Genomic DNA, 21,693 nt, shown 5'->3' with positions numbered 1-21,693 from the left:
TTCTTAAGTTTGGATTACTGAGAAAAGATTCAGGTTGCACACTCAGAATTCACTCGTTTGTAAGAAGCAGGCTGTACCTGCAAAGTAAGTGAAGTTTACATTCGGGAAGCCCTGAATAGGAGGCTCGTGCTGGTCCTCTTATAAATAAGCTTTATGAAACGGTGTTGCCTTAGCAGCTAGGGAAGCATATGTCTATCGATAATTTTTTACCCATATTCCCTACAGTGAACTTTCACCTCCATCTTTCAAATCAGCCACAAATATTGTTGAACTTTAAGTTCACTGTATTCTGAAAGCACTACATATCCTCATTCAAATAGCACATGCCCCATCTACCCACAAAGTGGTTATTATAGCAGAATCTCTCGAATCGACTAAATTGACCTCTTCATACCTTCACAACTGGAAGTCCTATTGCAAAAAGAATGTGTCTGAAATTGTTCCAGGAAAACAGAAGAAAATGCTATATACTTAAATTAATATTCATTTTCAGGAGATATTTTACCCTCCTGGGACCCACTGGAATCCTAGATTTGAAGTATTAAATAGTGCATGAAGTCACTGACATATGTGCTCCATCCCACCTTCCACTCATAGTTTCTTGTAAGGATTGAAATTTTGGGGGTAACTTACAATTTTTAAGAATAATAGCCAGAGAGTGGAAGTTCTGGTTCTGTGAGCTAAGTGAAATTGGGGTAATGTAACATAGTTTTAGTGTGCAATAATTTAAATTGGCAAGGCTTTGTGGTAGTTTTTTTTCCTCCCTAACAGCAGCAGAGTGTGTTTGCTTTTAACACTCTTAAGGGTATCAAAGACAATGTTTTAAATTAAACATAAACATACATGCATTGTAACCAGACAGTGCTTTTAAAGTTTTTTTTGTTTTTTGTTTTTGGAAGGAGTCATGAACATTTTCTGGGTAACTGTTTCTCAATTGTTGAGAGCTACTGACTTGCATTTTGTGCCATTCAAGTGCCTTGAGAATTGTTTGCAACAGAGTGATTGTTTTGCTGATTTATCAAGTTCTGAACTTTGCCTGAAATTGCACAGCGACTTCATTTCCCCATCCCCATCCCTTATAATTCTTGAGTGCCTTAGAGTTGAAAATCAGATTCTAATTAGTTTATTTTAAACACTTTAGAGAAGGACTGGTGTCATTATAAACTGTGTGTGGGGGAACTTGCCCCAGACGAAGAGGAAGTTAATATTCCAAGGCCAGGATAGTCCAGTCCAGCTATGGGTGCTGGAGCCATGCCAGGCAAGCCTGCGTGATGAAAGGCAAACTTGGCAGAAACTTGGGCTTTGGGCTTTGTAAGAACTCATGTTGCAAATTTGTTCCCTGTGTCGCAGGCTTAAACCCAAATGGCTTTCAAAGATCAGCTGTGATTAATAGGAGTCAGTTGGAGAATAGAGCCGTCAGTTTAAAATATAGCTCAACAAATAGTTTTCTTGATCTATCCTGTGTTTAACATTATTTTTGGAAAAAATATCGTGAAGGGTAGAGGAAGAGAGACTATTTTGGTTGCTTTCTGATTTACTGATCTCCCCCTTACGTCATGGTTTAGATTGTTCCTAAAATTTTGTGGGTTGCGCTTCTGTTCTATGGTGTGGTTTGATTTTTAGGGGGAGGTAAGGGTATGTCATGTCTCATTTTAAATCAGCTACTGTCCCTTGGCAATGACTAATTTGATATTTCCCCTTCTCTTTCTCTAGTCCTCCTTCTTCCATGAATATTCACATGCACGCACACACACACAAATCAGTTTATCCAAACTCAAACTTGAAAGTGTTCAGTGCTGCTTGCATACCTGTTAATATCTTCGTTATCACTATACCCCAAACAGAAAAATGAGTAGAAAGAAAAATTTGCCTTTACCTTCCAGTATTCATGTTTCTTTCCCCTTCTTCTCTATGCAACCATGTACATATTTTTTTACTTAGTTGTAATCATAGTGTAAATATAATTCTGTATCATCTTTTTCATTTCTGTTTTTTAAATGTTAGTCTGTTTTTATTTTAGATGGTCTCATGATATTTCATTAATTTAACCATTTCTATGTTGTCAGACATCCTCTTTCCTCCATGTAGACATCTTTGTTCATACAACTTTTTCATTTGGGGAATTCTTCTTAATCTGAAGGAAAGTAGACCTATTTGGTCAAAGAATTTGGATGTTTTTATGGCTTCACACGTAACTGCCAAGTTGCTTTCCATATGAGTTGTTCTAATTTATAATATCCCGCTCACCCCAGGGTGTGATGTACCTATTTCACTTTCTTACTAGCTTTAAGAACTGACATTAAAGGATATATATATTTGAAATTATTGCATACTAAATGTACCTCATTTAAATATATGAATATATTAGGGAGGTCATTATAATTATGCATCTTTGAGTTTCTGAGTCCATTATAAAAATTGATGACCAGATAGTTCTCTTGGAGTAATACAGTCCTCAAGTGAACCATGAGTATAAAAATATGTCGCATTTTGTGTTTTCATAGGAATTTTACATTTCTTTGCTAATAATAATAAACTTCCTGCTGTTTCTGTACAGGAAATGAGAGTTAAGTCCATTTTCACATCTGAAAATTTCTCAGTAGTGTCTTTTGGAATTTACTGTTTGTGTTTAGTTTGACACTGAATTTGGAATTGGTCAGAAGGAAAGCCATTTTCTCACCATTTCCGGGTGAATTTTCTATATGAATCTAAGGCAGGGGTTTGCTTGAATCACTAGTTCTTAAGCCAGAGAGTGTGCAGCAGAATCACCTAGAAACACAGAGTACTGAACCGTCCCCAAGAGTTTCTGATTTAGTAGGTCTAGGTTTGGACCCAGGATCTCCCTTTCTAGCAGGGCCCCAGGTGATGCTGTGCTGCTAGGTCAGCGACCGTACTCTTGGGATCTCAGGTTAAAATGGAATATATCGGTCTCACCCAGGCCAGGAAATAAAGACTGTCCCTGGGATGCTGACACAGCCCATCTGAGCAGGATTTCCTGATTTGTGTTCTTATGCTTCAGGTGAAGCTTCCTCTCTCTTCCAAGCTGAAGAGGGGTCCCTTTCTCCTTTGAGTCTTGTAGCTAGGCCTTGGCCTTTCTTTCAAGATTTTTGCTACTTCTCTGGCAAAAATACTTTTATAGTTCTGCAGACACACTGATTTCTGGTTACCTGGGTTCAGTGTGGTGTGAAGACAGAAATTGACACGTGGATTCCACAGATAAATGGGTGCATCATGGCTCTTCACGTGTGCCATTTAGCTTTGGTCTGATCAGAAACTTCTAGTAGCCCCATCCAAGCATCCTGCAGCAGTTCCCTCTTGAGATTAGAAGTCCTCTCTGGAACCTCAGCCTTCGGTGTCACACCTTGGTTGGATCCCTGTATGCAGAAACGCCAGAGTTGTTTTGCACTAATACTGTGGCCACAGCTGCTCATGGATTTAAAAGCTAACGAAAATGATCTTCCCTGATCCTCCTGTAGCACATCTTTGACTGTGGCATCATGCAGGCAGCATGAGCCTCTGCTATACCCTTCACGTGTCTCCTCTTCGCTGCCCACAGGAGGGCTATGTGGACATATTTTTGTTTCAGTGACTGGCTTTGGTTATTCCATTTTGTGATGGAATCCAGTGTTGAAATGTGTCAAAAAGCACTTGTATCTCGTTGAAAAAACCCTGCTGGCTGAGCTGCATCTCTTAATGGGGTGGGGACTAGGGAATACTTGTTAGAATAAGCTTATGTTTGGCGCACATACTTTGGAAAACCTCTTCTAAGAAGCCCTTGGGCTTGCTAAATAAGGAATGGCGTGTGCTTCAAGTTCCTGAGCACAATGGGCTTGTATATGGAAACCATGACAACTCTGATTTTCTTCAGCAACTTAATATCCAGTGTGTTTCACGATTTCATTTCACTACCTTAGTGTATATTAAGGTTTGAACAAAGGGAAGACTCATATTAGGGAAAATTTTTAGTATTCATTCAAGCAATTTCTTTCAGGTTTGTTTTATTTCGTTTGAGCTTTTAGGTGAGTGGTTGGGGGCAGGAATATGGAGGTGGGATTTTTCTCTCACTGATTCCTGGAATTTTGTGTCCCTGGTTTAAAGATCTAGACCAAAGGAGGGCAGTCAACTGACGTCACGACAAAATAAGCAGAGGCCAGCAGAACTTTACTGGGTATTGTTCACTGCTTACTGGTCTCGCTTCCCTGACGCATCTTTAACAGCAGGTGTCCCCAGGACACCAGGACAAGTATCTGTGGTGTCAACCTTGGAACAGCCCCAGCATCCGGTGATTGATACCTTCTTCTTCTCATGAGACCTCTACAGATAGCAAACGCTTGGAAGTCTTCTGGAGCTTCTCCCTCTAGGTCTGAGGGTGTGTGAGATGTAAGGCGTCTTGTCAAAGCTTAACTCAGAGCATGGCTGTGCATCTCTCCTAGGCCCTTTGACCTAGGCCCTTTGACCTTTCTTCTGACAACTGTCACATTCATAAATATTTTTAGTAGGGCCTGTGAAGCAATCTGTGAACCATTTATTTTGGCTATGCCACACTGCTGAGAATCCCAGTAACAGAAATTACTTTTAACAGATTTCAGATAATGCGTTTAGTCTTGATTTGAATAATGTGCATGGTTCCATATGCCCATGAATTGTAGGGGGGATAGCAGGATGAGGTCATCACTGCCACACAGATACTTCACTTAGCAGGGAACAGAGCTGTCCTGCCAGCTCTGTTCCTGTTTCTGAAAGGAGTACCTGCCTTGGGGAGAGGCAGGGCTTCCCAGCTAGTGCGCCTGGTTGGTTACAGGAGTGCCTGAGATACTGGTTCTCTGAAACCTCCAGCAGCAAGGCAGCACCAAGGGCCACCAGAACCTCCTGGGCTGTCGTCCCCTCTGCTGTGAACAGCTCCATCCGTTTATATATTCGTCGTTTTTGATGTTGGCCATGGCTTGAAAACTGTGTTTGAAATCCTTCTGTGAGGAATGTTAAGCAAAGAGACACAAATAGTTGATATACCTTTTTGAATCCTCTTCCTACCAGGAAAAAAATGCCTCTCTGAAAACAGTGTTTCCCACGATTCTCTCATACACGTACTACCTTTATGATTTCTTTTCATATCCAAATGCCCCTTGTACCATTATTTTCTTAATCATTTAAGTCAGCTAACTTTTTCAAACATTTCTTTTTAAAAGGAAATTAACGTCACTACTGGAAGTGGGAAAACCAGTTATCCCATGGCATTAAATGGAAGGTAACGTTAATAATACATACGCAGTTATTTAATAAGACAAAAAAGTTTTGTCCTTGAACCATATCTAATTTTCTCACAGGCCACCCCTGACGGAAACACTGTATTAACTTAGGGTACTATCAGAAGCCCAACATGAACCACTCTCATTCTCTGTAAAATGGCTTTAGTCGTAATGTTCCAGTCTCTGAAGGGCTTCATAGTTCCTGTAGGAGTTCACTGTTAATAGCAGCTCTCTGCAGGGATGCGGATGCTGGGGATCCTGCCCCCCTTGCCTGTTACCTGGGTGTCCACCCAAGCTGCAGTGCAGTGAAGAGAGACCGCGGACATGAAGTGAGCAGGCCCTTGTGATGAGATCAATGCATTATCCCATTGTGGGCTTGTTGGGAAGAATTCTAGAATACAAACAGGGAATTGGATTCAGGTTAATGTTTGTCATTAGGTAGCTGTGGACTTGGACAAGTACGTTTCCCCTGGGTGGTCCTCAGCTTCTTTTTCTGAAGGAAAGGCAGGCTGTGATCTGCATGATTCTGACATCCCCTGCATCTGTCTTTGCCTCACCTTCAGATTATTCAAATGATGGCCAAGTCCACAGCCCCTTATCTGCAATTGAGAAATCCCCAAAGCTTTGAGAGCCCAAAGCTATTGGTTTGGGTAGGGAGGGTCATGAGGAAGGCCTTGTTTCCAGAGACTTGCATTTTTAGAAAGAACCCTCTGGCATTTCATGGGGTTTGAAGGTTGTTTCTAGGTTGTTCTTATTAATCTGCACATTCGCTTTGTGATGTGTACTTTAAAGGTGTTGGAACTAAGGCCAGGCAATTAAGGGGTTTACTCAGAATCATGCAGCAAATTAATGATAGGGATATTGCTGGTAAAGATATATTTGCCCCAGAGAAGAGAAAACTTTCAGTTAGACACATGTCCAGGAAAAAAAAAATTGTATAAATCAGATATACATGCCCAAAGCTGTGGGGAGGAGGTTATGAATAGTTTCTCTGATTCTTTCCGCGGCCCTTCGAGTCGCAGCCCCTACCGCGGAAAAGTGAGGGCTGGCACGGTTCGTCCTTCCTGACCACTGTTTAAGAGCTTCTCTTCCACTGCATTCCTGGATCCTCTGTTGCTTGTACCACTCCTTTGGCACTCGAAGTCCTTTGTATTTTTAGTCACTTTTCCTGAATTCACGCTGTTCTGTTCGCTGGCTCACGATTTGGCAGTTGTTGGGTGCTGTTGTAAAAGGACTGAGAGTCCACTTTTTCTCTGGCAGAGTGAGGAACAGTTGTAAGTAACTTCCTACCTTGACAACACAGGTAATTTCACAGTCCGACCCTGACCGCTCACCCTCTCCACCACCGTGTGCACTGATTTCAGCTACAGGGAATTTCCCTCCTCTCCAACACGGGAGGATCATTTGTAACCCCTTGTCTTTGTCCCATATCACCGGCCCCCAACCTGGATTGCCCCCTCTCCTTGGCGTATTCTTGTCCCATCCTCTCCTCTTTCTTGAAAACTCATCTTTCTATGTTCAGCCAGGCCCTAGCTCCCAGAAAGCTTACTTGTGCTTCCATGGCACCTGGTTTATATCTGGTATTTAAACCACACAGGTGTTTAGTTCTCTGAAACCCATTGAACACCATGCCCCCCCCACCTCTTCTCCCTGGTCCTACTTTGTAATTTTTTTTCGTGTCTTCCTTTCCCATTAGTCTCATCACCAACATCACATCTTTATTTTTATATCCCTAGTGCCAAGGACAACTTCTGGCTCATACAGTTTAAGGGACCAAAATGGTTTTTGAGCCAATTTAGGAACTCGCAAGTAAAACTTAGTGAGAATTTCCAATCTATCTTTGCCTTTCAAGATATAAAGTATACAAAGGGGTGAAAAACATTTTTGAGGTTTTGTTTTTTTTTTTTAAACAAGATTTCCATTATCTAAAGTAGAAAAGAGAGGGACCTGTTCTCATCTTCCACTAGACTTTGAGTTCCTTGAAAACTGAGAGTGTGTCTTATACTTTTATATGCTCAACATTTAGAATGGTGTTCCACACATGGTCAGTATGTAATATACTTTATATTGATTGAAATAATTGCTTTCCTTGACCAGAGGGTGTTCCATATAACTGCTGGAGTTTAATACCAGGTTTATTTTATGCTGGGAAAGCACGACCAACATCAGATGGAAACAGTCAACAATTTGACCAATGGTTGACAAAAAAGGCATGACTAAGTTCCAGGCATGATCAACTAAATGGTCTTTTTAAACTTGATTCCTTTTGTTAAAACATGGCAGTATTTCATAAGATTAAAATATGGGAAATATAAACCCAAGGGAAAACTTCATCTTTGTATAGTGAATTTTATTGTTGAGTATCCCCAGATCCTATGTTTTAAAAATCCAGCCATGCTTTTTTTCTTTTGCATTTATAGAAAAATTGATGTTCCCATAACCCTTCCCAAGCTAGCCAGGCAAATTACTTGAAATAGCTGGCTGTTATGCTAGATTTTTAAAGACTGAAGCCAGGCTATTAAATATATTCTCCTTCAGAAAAGTTGAGAGGTGGTGACGGGCACAATCCTACTGTTTCTTATAAGTTCATGTGGCCCTTATAAAGGTATAAATTATCTTGCTGGTCTGTGTCCAGCTGTATTTTATGTGATGTCTCCTAGTAATACAGGTACTGAAAAGAATTAAAATATTGTTGAATGCTTCCTGGGGTCCTTACAAGAGAAGTAGGTGAGGTCTCTGAGATGAGGTATCTCAAGACTTCTGAAAGCAGTGGTTTATGCCCAATCTGAACTGTTTACCATTTGTCAGGAAAGGTTTTACTCCACTGACTAATACACATTACAAACACAGTCAAGCAATGTGGGTAAGTTAATGGTAAGTCTTAATATCAACTAGAATTTTTAAATTTAGACTACATTCCATTTTTAAAATAAACTCTTGAATCTATGTAGTTTAACAAAACTCTAGTATTTAACAGATGTTCCTTATCATGACTAATCTTTTTCATAAATGGTTTGTCTTTATGCGGGATTTGTGAGAGCAACTTCTCACTGTTAATTTCTTTGATAAATGAAAAGGTGATTGAAGCTTTTCAGGTAGCTTACAGGAGCTAGAAAAACTTAAAAATTATTAAAACAGCCTCCTCCCACCTGTGCCAACAATCACTCTGGTAGGTATTTAGGAACAGAAGAAAGTTACATGGAGGAAGGAGAGAGGGCAGTAAACTAATCCACTGTCCTCACTGTTGAGGCCTTTGATGATGAGAGAAAAATAAGGGATTTTCTGGGTCTCACTTCTATAAAGGAAAGAATCAACTTTCTAATTCTAAATTATTGCTTTAAATTTTTCTCTTTGTGGAACTACTTTCTTTGTGAAAAGTAAGGAACTGATGTAATTTTACTGGGAAAAAAGGTTTCTAAGGCATTGGAAACCATGCAGGGGCAGAAGCTGAAATTAGCGACTTTCACATTTGCTTGGGAGTAAGGGAAAAGTTCATTCTTTTCAGCCATTCTTCTGCCTTTCCAAAAGACTGTCCTCTGCATTTTATTTTGTGCCTTTGATCTGAGAGGAATTAATAGAGCCATCAAACAGACAGCTGTGAATGACAGAGGGTACTCAGAACATACAGAATGAATGAGTGAGGAAATAGTATTTCATATTACATTACTTGCATCCTCCCGGTTGGAGGGATTATTTTATAGCAATGCATTTACCCCTAATCATAAAAAAAGGGGTATTTTGATGATGGCCTTGGATTGTTTGTTTGCCTCCAGCTCTAGTTGTGGCCAACTTTTTATTTCAGTTTATGGTTTGAAAACACTAGATTCGTGTACCTTCTTTAGGTATTTTGTCCTTTTTAATCACTGAAGGGACTCTTGTTCTGTCTCCTGTGCCCTGTCGGGCACTGCAGAGCTGTTTGTATGCACTCTTGGAGCGTTTTGTTATAATTACATGAGAGGTAGTCATGTTTTCTTCTAACAATTATTGTTCCTCCAGTTCTCTGCAGGGCTTCTATTTATTGCTTTGTTTTCCACTTATTTTAAGACCTACCTGTACCTTTCAGAATCACCCTGAAGTTTGAGGAAGGTGATCAGTACTTTTTCTGTCAACGCTGTAACCTGCGGCAACCCTCAGTACAACCCTGGGAACCTCTACTCTTTTGCTAACCCAACACAATTCTTGTCCATGTGTGTAGGTATTGTGGAGGATTACAAGCCACCGTTCTATGATGTGGTTCCCAATGACCCAAGTTTTGAAGATATGAGGAAGGTGGTCTGTGTAGATCAACAGAGGCCCAACATACCCAACAGATGGTTCTCAGACCCGGTAAGAGCAATGCTTTCTTAGTTTTAGAGCTATACTTAGCTGTTTGCTATTTGCATTCTCTTGATTTTTCAGCTGGTAGAGTTCTTGAGTGATCTGCCCTGTTTCTTTCTCTCCCTATTTTATGTAGAAGAGCTTTAGACCTAGTTGAGCAGGTTCACAAAATGGTCTCATTCTTGAAAGAGCCATTTCTGATAGATCTTGCCAATGAATGACAACATTCACAAGATTTTCTACCCTTGATTAGCTCCAGGAATTGGGAGACGCATTACTATGCCACTGGCCCTAGGACTGCAATTTCACATGTAAACCAAGAGACCTGAGTGATGCTTTTTAACCTCTTTTCTATCTCTGCATCTCTTCCAAACATAGGCTGTTTAATGCTGACAATCCTTATTGCTGCTGTTAAGTAGTAAGTAGCAAATCTAAGGCATTGAGAAATGACCCTATTTGCATATTTCAGTTTTAACTCTGGGTTACTGTTATGGCTTTTAGCGCCATCAAACCATCAACCTGTGTTGTGTAACTGACTTGATGGTCAGTTGGTAGCATTAGGAGTCCAAAGGGCAGAGTTTAAGAAACTCAAGAGTGGTTTATCAGTGGCTAAGGCCTTGATTATTTGTGTAAGGAAAATGGTAATAACATCACTTGAACTTCACAAGACCTGTAGAGCCCTGCGAAACAGTTGAGGTAACATCTGCCCAGCTACTTTTTCACTGTGGTGTTGGTTCTTTCTCTCCTCAGACATTAACCTCCCTGGCCAAGCTGATGAAAGAATGCTGGTATCAAAATCCATCTGCCAGACTCACAGCCCTGCGTATCAAAAAGACTTTGACCAAAATTGATAATTCCCTAGACAAATTGAAAACTGACTGTTGACATTTTCACGGTGTCAAGAAGGAAGGTCTGACGTTGTCCAGCTGGGACCTAATGCTGACCTGACTGGTTGTCAGAACAGAATCCATCTGTCTCCCTCCCCAAATGACTGCTTTGACAAGGCCGACATCTTACCCGGCTGTGTGCTGGGGAGACACCAAAACCACCCTAACCTCGCTCAATGACTGTGAACTGGGCATTTCACAAACTGTTCACGCTGCAGAGACTCATGTTGGACAGACACTGTTGCAAAGGTAGGGAACTGGAGGAACACAGAGAAATCCTAAAAGAGATCTGGGCATTAAGACAGTGGCTTTGCATATCTTCACAGGTCTCCTAGACACTCCCCACGGGAAACTCAAGGAGGTGGTGAATTTTTAATCAGCAATATTGCCTGTGCTTCTCTTCTTTATTGCACTAGGAATTCTTTGCATTCCTTACTTGCACTGTTACTCTTAATTTTAAAGACCCAACTTGCGGAAACATTGGCTCCGTACTCCACTGGTCTGTCTTTGGATAATAGGAATTCAATTTGGCAAAACAAAATATAATGTCAGACTTTGCTGCATTTTACACATGTGCTGATGTTTACAATGACGCTGAACATTAGGAATTGTTTATACACAACTTTGCAAATTATTTATTACTTGTGCAGTAGCAGTTTTTACAAAACTGCTTCATGCATATGTTAAAGCTTATTTTTATGTGGTCTTATGATTTTATTACTGAAATGTTTTTAACACTATACTCTGAAATGGACATTTTCTTTTATTATCCGTTAAATTCACATTTTAAGTGCTTCACATTTATGTGTGTAGACTGTAACTTTTTTTTTCAGTTCATATGCAGAACGTATTTAGCCATTACCCATGTGACACCACCGAATATATTACTGATTTAGAAGCAAAGATTTCAGTAGAATTTTAGTCCTGAACGCTGTGGGGAAAATGCATTTTCTTCAGAATTATCCATTATGTGCATTTAAACTCTGCCAGAAAAAAATAACTATTTTGTTTTAATCTACTTTTTGTATTTAGTAGTTATTTGTATAAATTAAATAAAATGTTTTCAAGTCAAAGTGAATTTTTTCAACATGTAAAAAAGATCTACATATTATAAAGCATTTTCTTGTGGGAACAATTGAAGCACAAAATTAACTTGTAAGTTGAATTTGCTTTTTAAGTCTATTAATGAGCCTGAGGGTTCTAGGGCGATGTCTTCCAGTTTGAATTTGGTATCAGAAAATTTAGATTTTGGGTTTTTTTGGGGGGGGGGTGGCTGTGATTTTATTTTTTTCTTGTTCAGTTTCCCCAGCTTTGAAGTGAGGGTAACAGACTTGTCTGAGCTGCCTCCTTCACAGGGATAAGTGGAGGAAGGAGGTCAAAGCATTTTGTTTAGTATAAGGTCCTGTGTGAGAGGAAAGTGGTCTTATGCATCTCACCTTGCTGCTTTGGGAGAGTCCACTGTTGGCTTTTTTCACTTCTTGAAGTATTCAGCGGGATTGAAAATGTAGAGTTTCAAGTATCTCAGTAAGAGTAGAGGTGTTAAAATTCTGGAATTTTCACCAGAGGTAAGTTAATAACTTCATTAGTATATTTACTAATATATATTAAAGTCACATTTAACTTTTAAAAAATTGTGGTAAAATGCACATAAATTTTACCATCTTACCCATTTTTAGGTATACAGTTCAGTGGTATCAAGTACATTCACACTGTTACGCTGCCATTGCCACCATCCATCCACAGAACTCTTTTCATCTTGCAAAACTGAAACTCTATCAAACAATAGCTCTTCATTTCTCACTATTTTCAATCCCTGGCAACCATCATTCTAGGCCTTTTAGTTTGTCTACTCTAAGTACCTCATAGGAGTGGAATCACTCATATTTGTCCTTTTGTGAGACTGTCTTATTTCACTTAGCATAATGTCCTCAAGGTTCATCTTTGTTATAGCATATATCAGAATTTACTTCCTTTTTATAGTTGATAATACTCCACTGTATGTGTATACAACATTCTGTTTATCCATTCATCTGCTGATGGACACTTGGGTTGCTTCCCCTTTTTGGCTATTGTGAGTAATGCTGCCATGAACTTGGGTGTATAAATTTCTCTTTGTCCTTCCTTTCAATTATTTTGGCTATATACCCACCAAAAGTGGAGTGGAGTCACATTTAAAGTTTGTTGAAGTATTATATACATATATAAAATTGTACAGCTTGATACATTTTTATAAAAAAATTCTTTTTATAAATTTATTTATTTATTTATTTATTTATGGCTACATTGGGTCTTTGTTGCTGCGCACGGGCTTTCTCTAGTTGTGGGTAGCAGGATCTACTCTTCATTGCGGTGCAAGGGCTTCTCGTTGCGGTGGCTTCTCTTGTTGCAGAGCATGGGCTCTAGGCGTGCAGGCTTCAGTAGTTGTTGTGGTGCGCAGGCTCAGTAGTTGTGGCTCATGGGCTCTAGAGTGCAGGCCCAGTAGTTGTGGCACACAGGCTTAGTTGCTCTGCGGCATGTGGGATCTTCCTGGACCAGGGCTCGAACCCATGTCCCCTGCATTGGCAGGCAGATTCTTAACCACTGCACCACCAGGGAAGTCCCTTATAAATTTTTATACATTGGTTGTACCCATGGAAGCAGCATCTAGATCAAGAAGCAGAACACTGACTTCTCTGGAGTGATGTCAGGACCATGGCAGCATGAGTTGTTCCTTTTTTCTCTCCTCTTTGGTGTATAACTAATTACACGTCCATAACTGAACAAAAGTGCTTCTGCACATTATACCAGGACAGCAGGTGATTACTATGCTCCTCTGCATCTGAAAGTAGGTGGAGAGGACCTCAGAGGGGGCTGTGGATACAAGAGAGTCAGTGAGCCTGCCCCACCCCCACTTGCCATGATCGGGAAAAGGGGAACCTGGAGAGTACAAAACTGAGTGGATGCTCATGGGAGATGGAGAATTTGTGGAGGTCCAGCCAACCTGACAGGAGATCCCAGGACACCATCAGAGCTGGACAGAGATGAGTTTGAAGGCAGAGGAGAGAAAGGAACCCACTGAGGCACCTGTTTCCCCCAGGGTGACACTGCAGTGCTCTACACTCTTGTTGGGGTCAGTGTCTACCTCTTTGCCAGAGGAAGTGGAAAGCACAAATGGTGAGTGACAGACTGCCTGGCTGCATGGGTAGTAGCTGGAGGTACCTGTTTGTCTCCAGCAGCACTTGCATTTCTGAGGAGGGATTTCTGTGACTGGAAGGTAGGAGAGGAAGGGGAAGGAAGCAGACAAGAATCAAAGGGCATTGAAATAATGTGTTTCCTGCTGTCTGCTTTGGGGTTTCATTTAGAGGTCCACTCATGGATCTCTGAGAGTATCCCACTTGTGGATCTCCCTGTCAGGTCATGGGCACCCCCCAAAGCCCCAAGTGCTAAGCCCACACTTCCCAGCTTTTTTTGTGCACTCCTGAGTGCAGCCTTGAGAACTAACCCTGGTAAGAAAAAATCAAAAACTTGAGCTATAGCATCATCTTCTGGAACACAAAAGAAGATTTTTAAATGCCAGCCTGCTGACCTGTAACAGCCAAAGTAAACAAATCCTTCACTAAGAAAAGTGTCTGCAATTTCAAAAGCAAAAGGAGAGGTGCATAACCTCAAACACTATGAAAAATCAAGCAAATATGGTATCACAAAAAGAAAATGGTAATTCTCCAGCAACTGAACTCAAAGGCATAAAATATTGTGATCTAACTGATAAAGAATGCAAAACAGTTATTATGAAGAAATTCAACATGCTATAAATGAACACAGGAATGAATTTAATGACCATAAGTTCTTTATCAAAGAGACTGAAATTTTGTAAAAGAATCAAATTCTATAGCAGAAGAATTCAGTGAATGAGATGAAGAATGCATTAGCAAGCATAAGTAATAGATCTGATGGAAGAAGGAATTAAGTGACTTGAAGGATAGGAGTTTAGAAATGATTCAGTTAGAGAGAACTAAGATTTTTAGAAAGTGAAGAAACTCTGAGAGCTATCAGATTCTATCAGAAAAGCAAATACAAGATGAATTGTATTTGAAAGAGAAGAGAGAGGGAAGGGGGTAGAGTTTATTTAAAGAAATAATAGCTGAGAACTTCCCAAACTTGGGGAAGGAATTGGACATACAGGTCCACGAAGCTAATAAAACACTCTCTTATCCCACTGCAAAAAGACTGTCTCCAAGACACAGTCTAATGAAACTGTCAAAAATAAATGATAAAGAATCTTAGGGTGGGGGGGGGTGGGATGAATGGGGAGATTGGGATTGGACATATATACATTAATATGTATAAAATAGATAACTAATAAGAACCTGCTGTATAGCACAGAGAACTCCACTTCACTGTATAGTAGAAACTGACACAACACTGTAAAACAACTATACCCCAATTAAAAAAAAAAAGAAAAGAGAAGAATAAGGCAATTAAAAAGAATGGAGCAAATAAAGATGTAAAAGCATCATTTGATTAAAAAAAATATCTTAAAAGCAACCGGGGAAAAAAGTAACCTACAAAGGAACCCCCAAATAAGCTATCAGTGGACTTCTCTGCATAAACTCTACAGGCCAGAAGAGAGAGGAATGACATATTCAGTGTTGAAGGATAAAAATTGCCAACCAAAAATATACAGCAAAGCTATCCTTCAGTTATGAGGAGAAATAAAAACTTTCCCAAATGAAAACTGAGGGAGTTCATAAATAGACTTGCCTTGCAAGAAATGCTAAAAGAGTTCTTCAAGCTGAAATGAAAAGATGCCAGTTAGTCACACAAAAACATATAGAAGTACATAAATACTCTGGTAAAGGTGAAAATTAGAATGAGAAAACTGTAACTTTACGTTAGAATGGTTTGTTAACCACTTATAGTATGAAGTTTATATAAAACAAAAAACTATAGCTACTATAACATTAATGAATTTATGGCATAAAAAAGTAAACTGTGATATCAAAAATATAATAGGGGAAGAATAAAAGAGTGGAACCTCTATAGGTAAACAAAGATAAGCTGCTATCAGAATAAAAAGGACTGTTTTATCTATAAGATCTTTTCTGTTTCTGGTAACCACAAAGCAAAAATCTATTATAGAGTCATAAAACATTCAAAAAAAAAGGTGGGGGGAGACTGAGCAAATCACCAGTGAAAACCACCAATTTGCTAAGGTATGCAGAAGAAGAGGAAAAAAACCAAGGGAGATAGTAAACAACCAGAAGGCAAATGATAAGTCCTTACATAATCACTCTAAATGTAAATGGACTGAATTCACCAGTTGAAAGGCAGAGAGTGGCTGGGTGGATAAAAAAAACCAAGACCCAACAATATGCTGCCTAAGGAGACTCATTTCAGCCCTGAAGACACACAAGGCTCAAAGTGAAAGGATGGAAGAGGATAGTTCATGTAAATGGAAACCAAGAGAAAGTAAGCAGCCATACTTATGTCAGACAAAACACACTTTAAGCCAAAAGTGGTAACAAGAAACAAAGATCATTATATAATGATAAAAGGGACAATAATACATCAAGAAGATACAACAACCAAATATACATGCACCCAACATCAGAACGCTGAAATAAACAGATGATGAAAAAGATGGCAAAGTAGAAGGACCTTGGGCTCACCTCCTCTCTTGAGCACACCAGAAACACAACTAACTGCTGAACAGCCATTGATAAAAAAGACTGGAACCTGCCAAAAAAGATATTCTACATCCAAGGATGTAAAGAAGAAACCACAAAACCGTAGGAGGGGTGAACTTGCATTATAATCAAATCCCATACCTCCTGGATAAGCGATCCACAAACTGGAGAATAATTATATCACAGAAGTTCTCCCACAGGAGTGAAAGTTCTGAGCCCCATGTCAGGCTCCCCAGCATGGGGTCTGGCATTGGGGGGAGGAGCCCCCAAAGTATTTGGCTTTGATTGCCAGCAGGGCTTGATTGCAGGAGCTCCACAGGACTGGGGGAACTGGAGACTCCACTCTAGGAGGGTGCACACAGGTCTCACCCATACTGGGACCCAAGGCAAAGGCAGTGACTTCATAGGAGCCTTAGCTGGACCTACATGCTGGTCTTGGAGGGTCTCCTGGGGAAGCGGAGGTGTGGCTGTGGCTTTTCCTGGGGACATGGACACTGGTGGTGGAGATTTTGGGGAGTGCTCAGCTATGTGAACTCTCGAGGAGCCAGACATCTTGCTTGGGTCATTAGCACCAAGACCTGGCCCCACCCAACAGCCTGTAGGCTCCAGTGCTGGGATACCTCAAGCCAAACAACCAAGAGGGTGGGAACACTGTCCCACCCATCAGCAGACAGGCTGCCTGAAAACTTCCTGAGCCCATGGCCACCTCTTGACACAGTCCTGCCCATCAGTGGGCAGGCACTGGCCCCTCCCACCAGGAAGCCTGCACAAGCCTCTAGACCAGCATCACCCACCAGGGGGGCAGACCCAGAAGCAAGAATACTACAGTCGAGCAGTCTGCAGAACTGAGTCCACAAACACAGAAATTTAGACAAAATGAGATGGGAGAGGAATATGTTCAAGACAAAGGAACAAGATAAAACCCCAGAAGAACAACTAAGTGAAGTGGAAACAGGCAATCTACCAGAGAAAAACTTCGGAATAATGATCATAAAGATGATCCAGGATCTTGGAAAAAGAATGGATGCACAGTGTGAGAAGTTACAAGAAAGTTTTAACAAAGATTTAGAAAATATAAAGAACAACCAAACAGTGTTGAAGAATACAATAACTGAAATGAAAAATACACCAGAAGGAATCAATAGTAGCAGAATAAATGAGTCAGAAGAACAGATAAGTGAGCTGGAAGACAGAATGGGAGAAATCAATACCACGGAACAGAATAAAGAAAAAAGAATGAAAAATGAAAACAGTTTAAGAGACCTCTGGGACAACATTAAACACACAAACATTCGCATTATAGGGACCTGAGAAGGAGAAGAGAGAGTGCCTGAGAAAATATTTGAAGAGATAATAGCTGAAAACGTTCCTAACATGGGAAAGGAAACAGTCACCCAAGTCCAGGAAGAGCAGAGTCCCAGGCAGGATTAACCCAAGGAGGAACACACTGAGACACATATTAATCAAACTGACAAAAACTAAAGAAAAATAGAAAATATTAAAAGCAACAAGGGAAAAGCAACAAATAATATACAAGGGAATCCCCATAAGGTTATCAGCTGAGTTTTCAGCAGAAACTCTGCAGGCCAGAAGGGAGTGGCACAATATATTTAAAGTGATGAGAAGAAACAACCTACAACCAAGAACACTCAACCCAGCAAGACTGTTGTTCAGATTCAGTGGAGAAATCAAAAGCTTTACAGACAAGCAAAAGTTAAAAGAATTCAGCACCACCAAACTAGCTTTATAACAAATGTTAAAGGACCTTCTCTAGGTGGAAAAGAAAAGGCCACAACTAGAAACAAGAAAATTACATAATGGAAAAGCTCACCATTAAAGGCATATAGTAAAGGTGGGAAATCATCCACAAATATATCAAAACCAGTAATCGTGAGAAGAAGAGAATACAAATGGAGGATATTTGAAATGCATTTGAAATTAAGAAATCAGCAACTTAAAACAATCATGTATTTATATAGACTGCTATATCAAAACCTCATGGTAACTGCAAACCAAAAATCTATAATAGATATACACAAAAAAAGAAAAAGGAATTTGAATACAACACTAAAAATAGTTATCAAATCACAAGAGAACAAAAGAGGAAGGGAAGAAAAAAGATCTACAAATCAGATCCAAAACAATTAACAAAATGGCAATAAAAACATACATATTGATAATTATCTTAAATGTAAATGGATTAAATGCACCAACCAAAAGACACAAACTGGCTGAATTGATACAGAAATAAGACACATATGCTGTCTCAAGAGACCCACTTCAGATCTAGGGACATATACACACTGAAATGGAAAACGGAAATCAAAAGAAACCTGGAGTAGCAATACTCATATCAGACAAAATAGACTTTAACATAAAGACTGTTACAAGAGACAAAGAAGGACACTATATAATGATCAAGGGACCAATCCAAGAAGAAGACACAACAATTATAAATATATCAATATATGCCTCAACACAGGAGCACCTCAATTTATAAGGCAAATGTTAACAGATGTAAAAGGAGAAATTGACAGTAACACAATAATGGTGGGGGACTTTAACAACCCACTTACATCAATGGGCAGATCATCCAGACAGAAAATCAATAAGGAAACACAGGCCTTAAGTAACATATTAGACCAGATGGACTTAATTGGTATCTATAGAGCATTCCATCCTAAAGCAGCAGAATATGCATTCTTCTCAAGTGCCCATGGAACATTCTCCAGGATAGATCAAATGCCAGGCTACAAAGAAAGCCTCGGTAAATTTAAGAAAATTCAAATCATATCAAGCATCTTTTCCAGCCATAATACTATGAGATTAGAAATCACCTATAAGAAAATAACTGCAAAAACGCAAACATGTGGAGGCTAAACAATATTCTACTAAACAACCAATGGATCACTAAAGAAATCAAAGAGGAAATTAAAAAAAATACACCTAGAGGCAAGTGAAAATGAAAACACGATGATCCAAAACCTATGGGATGCAGCAAAAGCAGTTCTAAGAGGGAAATTTATAATGATACAGGCTTACCTTAAAAAAGAAGAAAAATCTCAAACAACTCAATCTTACAACTAAAGCAACTAGAGAGAGAAAAACAAAACCCAAAGTTAGTAGAAGGAAAGAAATCATAAAGATCAGAGCAGAGATAAATGAAACAGAGACTAAGAAAACAATAGAAAAGATCAATGAAATTAAAACCTGGTTCTTTGAAAAGATAAACAAAATTGATAAACGTTTAGCCAGACTCATCAAGAAAAAAAGGGAGAGGGCCCAAATCAATAAAATCAGAAGTGAAAAAGGAAAAATTATAATTGACATCAAAGAAATACAGTAAGTCCCCTATATGTGAACGAGTGCTGTTCCGAGAGCGTGTCCGTAAGTCCAATTTGTTCATAAGTCCAACAAAGCTAGCCTAGGTACCCAACTAACACAATTGGCTATAGAGTACTGTACTGTAATAGGTTTATAATACTTTTCACACAAATAATACATAAAAAACAAACAAAAATAAAACATTTTAAATCTTACAGTACAGTACCTTGAAAAGTACAGTAGCACAGTACAACAGCTGGCATACAGGGGCTGGCATCAAGTGAACAGGCAAGAAGAGTTACTGACTGGAGGAGGGAGAGGAAGTGGGAGATGGTAGAGCTGAAGGATCGTCAGCAATAGGAGACAGAGGGCAAGCTGCAGTTACACTCATGCCTGACGTTGATGGCACAGGTTCTCATTCTTTGCTGGATTTAACTCTACCCTCTTGAAAAAAACAATCCAGTGATGTCAGGGTAGTAGCTCTTTTTTTCTTGTCATAGATGACATGGTAGCACTGGATTGCATTCCGAATGGCTGCTGCAACCTTCGTGTACCGTTCTACATCACGGTCCTATGCCTCAAAAACTAACAGTGCCTCCTCAAATAAAGAAAATCCCCTTGCCATTTCCTGCCTCATGAATCTCTTTGTTCTTCAGTTATTTCTTCTTCCTCTTGTCTCTCCTTCATCCCTTCTTTGGGCCTCCAATTCCATCAGGTCTTCGTAAGTAAGCTCCTTATGTTGCACAGCAAGGAGTTCAATGAAGTTGTTCTCTTGCACATCTATCTCCAGCTTCTCACTGAGGGTCACTAAGTTGCTGAAGACCTCTTTGGACTCCTCATCTGAAAGCATATTTGCATCTTTGAAAGTTCACAACTTGAAGGTTCGTATGTAGGGGACTTACTGTACAAAGGATTGTAAGAGACTACTATGAGCAACTATACGTCAATAAAATGGACAACGTAGAAGAAATGGACAAATTCTTAGAAAGGTACAGCCTCCCAAGTCTGAACCAGGAAGAAATATAAAATATGAACAGACCAATTTCAAGTACTGAAATTGAATCTGTGATTAAAAACCTTTCAAAAAACAAAAGTCCAGGATCAGATGGCTTCACAGGCAAATTCTACCAAACATTTAGAGAAGAGTTAACAACTATCCTTCTGAAACTATTCCAAAAAATTACAGAGGAAGGAATACTTCCAGACTCATTCTATTAAGCCAGAATCACAATGATACTAAAACCAGGCAAACATACCACACAAAAAAAGAAAATTACAGGCCAGTATCACTGATGAGCATAGACGTAAAAATTTTCATCAAAATACTAGCAAAGCAAATCCAACTATACATTAAAAGAATCATACACCATGATCAAGTGGGATTTATCCCAGGGATGCAAGGATTTTTCAATATCTGCAAATCAATCAGTGTGATACACCATATTAACAAATTGAAGAATAAAAAACATGATCATCTCAATAAATGAAGAAAAAGCTTTGGATAAAATTGAGCATCCATTTATGAAAAAAACTCTCCAGAAAGTGGGCACAGAGGGAACATACCTCAATATAATAAAGGCCATATATGACAAACCGACAGCTACCATCATACTCAACAGTGAAAAGCTGAAAGCATTTCCTCTAAGATCAGGAACAAGACAAGGATGTCCACTCATGCCACTTTTATTCAAAGTCAATAATCAGAAGAAAAAGAAAAAGGAATCCAAATTGGAAGAGAAGATGTAAAACTGTCACTGTTTGCAGATGACATGATAGTATACATAGAAAATCCTAAAGATGCCACCAGAAAACTACGAGAGCTCATCATTGAATTTGGTAAAGTTTCAGGATACAAAATTAACACACAGAAATCTGTTAGATTTCTATGCACTACAACAAAAGATCAGAAAGGGAAATTAAGGAAACAATCCCATTTACCATTGCATCAAAAAGAATAAAATACCTAGGAATAAACCTACCCAAGAAGGTAAAGACCTATACTCAGAAAACTATAAGACACTGATGTAAGAAATCAAAGATGATACAAATACATGGAAAGATATACCATGATCTGGGATTTGAAGAATCAATATTGTCAAAATGACTATACTGCCAAAGCAATCTACAGATTCAACGCAATCCTTATCAAATTACCGATGGCATTTTTCACAGAATTAGAACAAAATTTTTAAAAATTTGTATAGAAACACAAAAGACTCCCAATAGTCAAAGCAATCTTGAGGGAAAAAAAAA

General features: G+C 39.3%; 1 protein-coding gene and 1 long non-coding RNA gene across 6 annotated transcripts in view; one reads left to right on the top strand and one right to left on the bottom strand.

The window, feature by feature from the left end:
- ACVR1 (activin A receptor type 1) overlaps positions 1-11,523 on the top strand; it is a 75,307-nt gene extending 63,784 nt beyond the window's left edge. For all 4 annotated transcript variants that reach the window (XM_079924759.1, XM_079924761.1, XM_079924760.1 and 1 more), the window contains 2 exons: positions 9,442-9,572; positions 10,314-11,523. In XM_079924759.1, coding sequence (XP_079780885.1) covers positions 9,442-9,572; positions 10,314-10,448 — 266 coding nt within the window. In that variant the 3' untranslated portion in view covers positions 10,449-11,523. The remainder of the gene's footprint in view (positions 1-9,441; positions 9,573-10,313) is intronic.
- The window catches only part of LOC307188051, a 165,792-nt gene that overhangs the window by 23,165 nt on the left and 120,934 nt on the right, over positions 1-21,693 (bottom strand). The window contains exon 3 of one of the 2 annotated variants that reach the window (XR_013828797.1): positions 18,948-20,280. The exons of the other annotated variant lie outside the window; for it this stretch is intronic. This is a non-coding gene — a long non-coding RNA (uncharacterized lncRNA). Of the gene's footprint in view, positions 1-18,947; positions 20,281-21,693 lie in introns of those variants that run through there. 2 annotated transcript variants of the gene reach the window in all.

This window comes from Stenella coeruleoalba, assembly GCF_951394435.1.
Source record: "Stenella coeruleoalba genome assembly, chromosome: 6".
Lineage (NCBI taxonomy): Eukaryota > Metazoa > Chordata > Mammalia > Artiodactyla > Delphinidae > Stenella > Stenella coeruleoalba.
This window is presented reverse-complemented; position numbering and strand designations above follow the sequence as displayed.